General features: G+C 45.9%; 1 protein-coding gene across 1 annotated transcript in view; it reads left to right on the top strand.

Annotated features, from left to right (window-relative positions):
• Positions 1-548: 548 nt before the first annotated feature.
• Positions 549-9,316, top strand: part of IQGAP2 (IQ motif containing GTPase activating protein 2) — a 130,752-nt gene continuing 121,984 nt past the window's right edge. Inside the window, exon 1 of the mRNA XM_075021369.1 lies at positions 549-620. Coding sequence (XP_074877470.1) covers positions 575-620 — 46 coding nt within the window. The 5' untranslated portion in view covers positions 549-574. The remainder of the gene's footprint in view (positions 621-9,316) is intronic.

The following is a 9,316-nucleotide window of genomic DNA, read 5'->3' as shown; positions in this document are numbered from 1 at the left end:
TGCTTTTTTTGGTTTAATTTGTTTTGGTTGGGTTTTTTTCTTCTTCTTTTCTGTTTTTTTGTTGTGTGTTTTTTTTGTTTGGGGGGGTTGCCTTTTTTAATTTTGGGGTTTGTTTTGCTTTGCTTTTTTTTTTTTTTTTTTTTCTCTTTCTCTTCTTTGCTTCTTCGGTTCGGGGATTTTCTTTCTTTTCCTGCTTTTTGATCTGTTTGGCTTGGGGTTCCCCCCCCCCCCTCGTTCTTCTCCCTTTTTTCTTTCTCCTTTTCTCGTTCCTTTTTCTCTCTCTCCCTTTGTTTTTCTCCCTTTCTGCGTGTGGGGATCGACTACGACGACGACTGTTTTTTGTTGGTTGTGGGTTTTTTCTTTTCCTCGCGGCGGTGCCTCTCCCGCGGCACACGCGCCTCTCCCGGCCGGCGGCGCCCGGCGGCCCCGCGCGGAGCCGCCCCGGGTGGCCTCGTCCCCGCGCGGGGCGGTGGCGGCCGCGGGCGGCAGCAAATCAGCGGGGCCCGGCCCGCGCATAAGAAGGGCGGGCGGCGGCCGGCGCCGTCCTCCCGGCGGCGGCGGCGGCAGCGGCAGGATGCACCATGAGGAGCTGGCGTCCCTGCAGCGGCCCCGCTACGGCTGTGAGTGGGGTCGGGGGGGGCACTTCAGGCTTGACTTTTTTTTTTTTTTTCCTCCTTCTTCTTTTTTTTGGCCCCCCTCCCTTGCCGGCTGCCTCGGTTTAATATTAAAAGAGGGACTTGAGGGGAAATAAAACCCGCCCGAGAGACTCTGTTGCAGCGCGCAGCGCTCCGGCTTGCTGTAGGCTAGCTCGCAGCGAGCTGCGGCTGGGGTTTTTTGAACAGGTTTTCGTGGGGCTGTGTTTTGTTCTGAAACTTGCTGAATGGATTATAGCTGTAATTCCGCGTTGCAACTTGGGAGTTTTAGGTTAGAGCTACAGCTTTGGGGTTTTAACTCCACAACTTGGTGTTGCAGGTACCGCTTTGGGTTGTAGCTTTACAACTTGAGCTGTGACTAGCGCTTCGGATTGTAACTTTGTAACCTTTCGATTATCACTTCGGAATTTCGGATTATAAAATTAAAACTTTGCTTTCTACCTTAAATAACGTGGGTTTAGACCTTTGCAGCTTTAAATAACAACTGGGGTGAGGCGAGAAGCAGTGCAGGTACCAGGCATCTCTTCTCAGAGGAGGTGTGTTTACTTCTCAAACCTGTATTTAAGAAAAGCCCTGAAGCACCTTCTCTCCTGCTGCTGCAGGGCTCTCTCAGCGCTCCTGTGCCGTGCTGGGATCCTGCACCGGGCTATGCTTTCTCCCGGTTCCTGTGGGCAGAGAAGTGCAAGCCCTTGGCTGTGCCATCCCTGTAAGGAATGCCTCTGATCATTGCAAAATGTGAACATGCAAATTATTTGCAAAGCTCACAACAACCCCGGCATCCTGTGGTCTGATGAGCAGCTTCCCAGGTCTAGCACAGCAGCTTTGTTTAAAACCGGTTCTGAAACCTCTTTTTTTGAAAGAAGCACAAAACCCTTTGACAATGTTAGGGGTCACCTTGCTTCCACCCAGGGCGGACAGCAAAGGTGGTGCTTGGCAGCGGGACCTTCAGCACGGAGTGTGCTGTGCCCTCCTGAGCATTTTCCTCTATTGATGCTTGCAATTGAGGCAGTCTATGGAACCTGCCTGTAGGTGCATTTTTCATGTGCACTACCTAGTAGGTGGATGAGAGATTTTGAAGGTGTGTTCACAGTTGTCAGTACTGCTAACATTTTTTTGAGTGGTTACTATGGATAGGCTAAGTGCCCATGCTAGTGTGTTAGCAAAGGTGAATATTTTGCTTGTGAAGCCAATCTCCTGGTCACCTTGACTTGCTGTGCCACTGCTGCTGTGGTAGGGTAGGGTCCAGGCAGTGTGCTGCATGGTGCTCCAGCCCCAGGTTGGCACTTGGTCCACTTGCCTGACATGCAGAAAATGTATGTGGTGTGCCCATTGGGCTCCAAGCAACAGGGGCTTTCCTGTGCAGATCTGGTCTGGCAGGTATCAGAACATCTGAGTCTGGACACGTAGCACTTACTAGTCTGCCATGAAGTCCAATATGCTCAAAGATGAGGTTTTGACTTAAAGCAAAGGGCTTGTGCTTTGTGCTTTGGTTCCTGCCTGGGTGCTGAGGTTGACTTACCTTATTGCCAGAGCTGCTCAGGGTATTTTAAGAATCTCGGGCCTTATTTGTGGGGTAAGAATGACCAGTTAGGGATGCTGAATATAGTTTTAAAGATATGGTCTGTCCTTTTAGTATTTATGCTTTGCTATGATACTTCAAAGCTTTTTGCTGTGATGACCAGGGAGAAGTTTGTGTTTTGAGTTGTAGCCACTCTCTTGGCGTTTGGTCTTCTGTCCCAGGGACAGGAGTGGGTGAGAGCATCCTTCTTGGCTTTCCTGATGCCATTTCCCCTCTGACCGATGCTGCCTGCTTGCTCAGGCTCCAGTGGCAATTCTGTCCTTCCCTGAGTGAGAGGCTGTGGCTGCTGTACTGCACTGCATCCTCTGTTTTTTTAGCAGGGATATTTTTTTGCTGCGGGAAGCTTTGACACAACCTTCCTTTCATGGGACTCGGCAAAGGCTCCTCGAATATGCCAGGCTGAAGCCTTTATTTAAAAAAACCCAACACACCAAAGAAGTCCACAGAGAACTCCATACACCAAAGAATGAACCATAACCTTGTCTGTAGTGGTGTCACAACTATGGGTGCATGTTTCATTTTTTAGCTTGTGTCTAGAAAATAAAATATGCTTTATCTACACTGTATTTGCCTGCCATTTTGGAATGAGGAGAGAAGCAGCATCCTAAAAAGGCTCCCTAACTTAAAAACTCTACACCAGCATTATCTGGTAAAATATCTTCAAATCTTATGAAACCCATCGTGTGTTGTAGGTGTTCTGCATAACTAAAACTGCACTTTGGCAGTTCCCTATGTTGAACACCACATCTATGCTGGATTTCCTAGAAGAGTTAATAAATTGTCCAAGTTAGGCTATTGAATTACTAAGACTCCTTGCTTTAGTGACCTAGTACTGTTTTAAACATGTAACTTTACTTGGACTTTTGACTTTGGCTTCAGGCTCCTGGCAGAGTTTGTGTGTTGCTCTGAAGAAGGTTAGCATTTTACTTTGATAATTCTTCATTGGGAACTATATGAACAAATGCATGGTTATCGGTGGCATTTCACTTTGATAACTAGCGAAGAAGATGTACGCAAATCTTGGCTACATTTTGTAGCCTAATGGATACCACTGGGGGAAAAAAAGTGTGTCCCTTAGCATAAGACCTTGTAGCACAAAGTGAGTAACTGGGAAGACAAATCCCTAACTTGAAAACTAGCTTTGCATTACAAGTTTTGCTGATGTAGTAACTCAAAGATACTCATCTAGAAAAAATTCTTAGAGCTGATCATTTTAATCATTAAAGTCAGGAAATATCTGAATGAAACCAAGCAAGAGGATCCCTTTCTGGGTGGGTGCTAGTTCAGGATGAACATGGTTCATGGGAGAAACAGGAGCTCAGAGCAGTCTTTGAGCCTTCTCTAAGCCTGTTAGGGCCAAAGCCTTGTGGCTTCCTGGACCACTCATTGAAAGGTGCCTCCAAATCTGCATGCTGTTGATAGCTTAAAAAAAGATGGGGAAGAGATTTCTGTTGGTGCTCCATTGAGTCTTTCAGATATTCATATCCAGTGCCAACTCAAGCGAGATCATAAAAGTACAAGGAAGCAGCTTATACAGCAGAAACTGTGTTAACAGGCACACTGCAACTGAATTTATGTAGCTGGTTTCCAGTCTGGCTACAGCTATTGCCTGGTTTGTTTCTCAGTCGCAGCACAATCAAATGCAGAGGTTCACAGAACTGCAGAGAATTGGGACTTGTAATACAACTCTTAGGGTATGAGCCATTTTTACTGCAAAAATGCTTGGTGCTCTTGAAGATTATGAAGAGAAAAGGTATAAATCTTGGATGTGCCAAGAAGTGAAGTTTTGAACATATGAAAATAGCAAATCAGGCAGCGGTGTATCTTTGAGAATGCCTTTTTCTTAACACTCTCGGGTCCTTTTTAGCTAGTTCTCCCTGAAACCTGTGTGCAGAAACAAACACTTAAGTTTTTAAGAAATGTCTGAATGGCTTCACCACATTTCCAGGAATGTAGTAAAGCTACAGTGAGTGAAGCCATGAGTGTCTGGATTTGCAAAGGATTTCAGGCATTTCGATGCTCAGAGCAGCTGAATTAATATGCGTCCCAGGTCCCTGTATACTGACTGGGAGAGAAACTAGGTGCTTCAGCATCATCAGGAACATCTATTGGGAGACAAGCAGCTAAATAAGTCTTCATCTCTCCTGCTGAACCTGGAAAGTCAACTTCACTGGGCACAGATGTATAAATACAGGGGAAACTTGACTTTGGTATCCAGTGATGAGGGCGTTGCTTGTACTTCTGGTCCTGGCTCCCAGGACTGCTTCTGTTTGGCACTAGGAGTTAGGAGATGAGACAAATAAACAGCATGAAGCTTTGTGAAGGAGAGCTGCCCTGCCTGTGGAGACAGGCAGGGCAAACCTAAAGTGAAACACAGCCTACGCCTCTCTATGAAACTGCACCTAGCTTCTTTCTTTGGCAGGATGTGAAAGCGTGCAAACCAGTGGCTTTTAAAAAGCATTTAACTTCAGAAACTATGTATTTGTCTGCATATCTATTAAGTGCAGGGAAACAAATGGCTATTTTTCAATTTAAGAGGGGAAAAAACCTTTTGGTAAAAGTTCCATAGGATTTTTCTAAGTGAAAACAGATGGGGTTTTTAAAGTGAGAAAAAAAAAAAAAAGCTTAACTGTATCCTATGCATATACATTCTTTTGGGTGTATACTTTCTTGTAGTACTTGTGGCTTATGAGAACACTTTTCTTCTCCTTTCTTATTGATGGGTGTAATTTGGCAACCAAATACACTGTTTATCTCTTCCACTCTTTTGTAGGTTGCTAATAATTAAACTGCTGAATGAGAACTTGAAAAGTTTAACTGCTTTGTTTAACCAAGTGCACATAATTCATTTGGTAGGAGTGGTTCTCTGTGTGTTTTTTGTACAAAGCAGGCTCATCTCCCCTGAAGTCTCTTGGTAAAGAAAGGACAGAGCTGTGTTACAGCATGCTTAAAGCTACTTGAACACTGTTGAAACAGGAAATATTAATATTGTGCTGGAAACGGGATTTATAGCACACGCGAGTGTGCTAGATCAAGTCCAATACTTGAGGCGGGGAATAGGAAGTATGCAGATTTGCAGCTCTCCTGTTAAGTGGTGTTTCAGTTACTTAGTTGTTCTAGGTCAAGATTTGCTTGATACTGCTGCTAATTCAAGCTGACTATGATTTACTAGGAATAATCTTACATGTAAGATGGAAAAAAAAAAAAATGCCTGGCAGTGATAGGCAGGACTGGTTGGTTATATTTCAGTGGGATGATAAGCAAGTGTGCTCTCCTGTGCCCTTCTCCTAGCAGGAAATGATTAACCTGCTTCACTTGTTCAGGCTGTTTCAGTGGTTTTTTTGGAATGGGTATCCTTGAACTGCTGCATGTTGTGGAATGAAAGCGCAGGTGCTGGACAGGGGGAGAAGCGGTGCCCACGCCGGCCTGGGGAGCACGATCAGGGAGGGCAGGGGCCAGGTCTCCCTATCCTGGGGAGGGGAGGCAAGTGGGGAGGAATACCTGCTTGTGGGCATGTCATTTGCCGATCCTTGATGAGATGGGCTGGGACAGGAGCTGGGCCCGGGACCGCTCATTCATGGGTCAGCTCTTCCTGCACCTTGGTGCTTACGTTCACCTTCAGAAAACAACAGTGGCCCCTTCAGCCTGGGGCCAGCTGGGCTTTGAAGAGGGTTGTCTGCAGGACACAGACTGCCTTATCTTCACAGCTGGGGGGAGAAGGGGGCTGCTGAGAACCTGGCACAGGGGCAGGTTTGTGCTGGTGACCGACACATTGCCCCTGGCACTGCTCCAGTTCTGTTTTGCAAGCTGCTGTGGCACTGGCCAAGGGTACGCTGGTCCGTGGTAGTGATGGGGTGGTGGGGCAGGCAGGGTGCTCTGTGGTAGCCAAGGGCCTTGGTAGGGTGTCAGGGTGGGCGATGTGGCAGGAGAGGGAGGGATTGGAGCCATGGTCCTTGCATGGAGGTCTGTGGAGGGGAGAAAAGGATGCTTTGGTTTGGAGATCAACTTCCTTGGCTCCCATCAAGGGAGGTAGTGAATCAGGTGGTGTTCATATGAACTCTGCATGGCTCCTAAATACCTTTTGAAATGTGTAAGCAAATAAGCGGCCATTAAGAACCCATGCTGGTGGCAGATTTCAGTGTTAAATTACTGTTCTGTTCAAATGACTACGCACTAGCAAGAAACACTTACCTGGAGGAATTATGTGAGTTCTTTGTTATCACTTATTGCCCAAGTTAAGAGGTCAGCCAGGTATAAATTCTTCAGGAGTTAGATTCAAGGAGCACCTTAGAGCTCTGACTCACAACTGCTGGCAAACCACTGTCAGGCCCTAAGGACCTGTTGCCTCAAGGTGTGGTGCCTGCCCTGCCCTGCCTGCCAGGCCCCAAAGTGGGCAGAAACTTCTGTCCCCATCCCAGGTGCTTTGCTTGGCTTGTGTGGATCAGGCTAAGCAGTCTGCATCTTCAGCTAAAATGAGTGATGAAGGATGTGGTCTCTGCCAGTCTTTCCCTGTGGACTGTGACCTGCTTCTTTCGAAGTGCAGTAAATGCTCTTCTGGCATCTAGCAAGGTATTCAAACTGATTCTTACCAGGCTCCAAAGTCTGATGGGAAATATGTAGTCATGCATGCTATCCATCCTCTATTGGCTGTTCTTCCTGAAAATTAAGGGTATCCTCCTGCATTTGTTCTTGATATGTAAAGCTGTTCAGTATCCTGGTTACATTTGCAGGATTAGAGCCTTACAGCTTGTAGGAGCACAGCACAGGTTAATCCAGGGACAGTTGGAATGGGAAATGCCCAAACTCTCTACAGAAATGGGCTTCATTAAGTCAACCACTCTTTCACAGGGTTGTAACGTCAAACCATGGGCTAGTAAATGTTTTACTTGTGTTTTTAAAGGGAGGTTTCTAAGGCGTTTTGGGGAATTGCAAATAAGTACAGGGGATATCTGCATCTAATAGTCTGGTTGAAGTGATTAGAAACAGGGTAAAAACTTGAAAACTAAACAAGGACACAGGTTTGCTTTTCCAAAAACATGATCCTGTATCCAGGGCTATCTTCTTTCATAAGAGAAGTTGCTATTTTTAACTGGTGTTAACTACATTGGGATCCCAGCTACCTCCTTGCTGCAGACTGTGGCAACTGGTGATGTTTCAGCAGCCTGAACTCGCCAGAGGTGCCTTCAGCTGCTCTGTCAGGCTGCTGTGGTCTTCACCTCTTGCCAACGCTCATACAATGGCACGGAGACCTAATCTGGCAGGAAGCTAATCTCTCTTTGCAGAGCTGATTTGCATTGCTGTATTTGCAGCCACTTCAGACCTCTGCAGGGGCTGGCTGCAGACCTCACAGCTGCGCCTGCTGGCCCAAGGCAGGGGGAACTTTCTGGCCAGGTGGGACTGTGGCAGCCAGAATTTAAATGTGTTTAAATTGCTCTGGAACCACACCCTGAAGCTGTGGTTTCGCATATGCTTTCAGTCAGGTCTGCTGGTGGAAGAAGCAACCTTGACTCCTTCTATGGGATTATTTTTGGCTGGATTAGGTCCCTGGTCTGGCTCACAGCACGAACCCACAGGCAGGTCTGCCAACATGATGTAGTAGCTGGACCAGGGATGAGCACAAGCGGCTGAGGGAACGGCAGGTCAAGTTGATTTCGTTGTGTTGCTAGAGATGTGGAAAGCGTGTCTGCAGTGGAGCAGCAAAATGTGCAGGCAGCATGGGAGCGTGGACTGGGGCATAGGGGAAGGAGCAGCGTGCATCACAGTGGTCTCCCCTGGTGCCTCTGCTGCAGTGCTGCTCCCACCATGGTGCCCTGCCTGCCAGCCAGGGCTGGGACTGCTCTTGGCTCTGCTGCTGCCCAGGGAGTTTTGAGTTACAGAAATGTTTTTCAGGAAATTTTGTCTCTAGTGCTATAGTTTCATAAATCTGTAAGTGTCAGTAAAGGCATGGCAGCGTTCACCAGGCCGTAGTGGTAAGAAAACTGTAAGGAGCTGTCTAAATATTGACAGTGATAAGACTACTTGAACAAGAAAGAAAAATTCTTTTTGTATGTAAAGAAGATTCAAGATGCTTTTCCAACCCTTTTCTGCTGGTAAAATTACTCTTGACTTGCAGGGCCTCAAAACTGTAGGGAAGAGATGTGACTTGCAGTATATGTTGCTTATTTCTGGGATTTTTAGTTTTTCAGGCCCAACTGATTTACCCAATTGATAGCTGGCTGGCCTCTGTTCAATGGTAAACAAGTCTTAAATTCCATGTGTTCTCAATACAGTATAGGAGAATAAATAATGCATTGAAATATCAGCATGGATATGTGGTGGTTTAACTGAAAAGGAACATGAAGGATTCCTGAGGAGAGCAAGGATTATGTTTAGATGAATTTGGGACAGAACTCTTACCAAGGAAAAATAGTCAGCTGTTTTTACAAAACCAGGCACACAGTAAACGTGATTTCACTACATCTGAGCTCAGAAGTTGTTTTGAATATTGCTTTTCAGACCACAGCAGAGCACAGATATCTTCACTGTGATTTAGTGGGGGCTGGGAGATGAACCAGCCTCGGTTTGGCATTTGAAGTTGCATGGCAGTTGACTGCTGAAGGTGGGTAGACAGTTTACCTGCAAGGATTGGATGTGACTGCTTGATGCTTTGAATTTGTATCACCTCTGACTATGGTAATGAAGTTTAACAAGTGTATTAGAATGCTTCAGAAAATACACAGCTTTTATCAAATGTAAAGCAAACTACTTGCTTGTGCTCCAATTTCTATCTTCATACAGATCACGAGAAGTAAGACCACATGGTTTTGCTGAAGATTTCACTGATGTGAGTTATTTTAGAACAAAATGAATCAAATTTCTTAGTATTGTGGGTAGTAACAGGGAAAACAAGGGCTGGTGTTTCCTATAATGCTGAACCATGGCAATAACACTCAGTAGTTTCCCCTTTTTTTTTGCCACACTTCAACAAAATTAAACAGCTCTGTAAATGTCTACAGAAGCTTCTGATAAAAATAAAGATGGATTTCTGCAACATTCATCTGTATCCTTTTTCTGAAATCTATGGCAGGAGGGTGCTGACTGGTAG

Source organism: Buteo buteo, chromosome Z, assembly GCF_964188355.1.
Source record: "Buteo buteo chromosome Z, bButBut1.hap1.1, whole genome shotgun sequence".
NCBI classification, from domain to species: Eukaryota; Metazoa; Chordata; class Aves; order Accipitriformes; family Accipitridae; genus Buteo; species Buteo buteo.
This window is presented reverse-complemented; position numbering and strand designations above follow the sequence as displayed.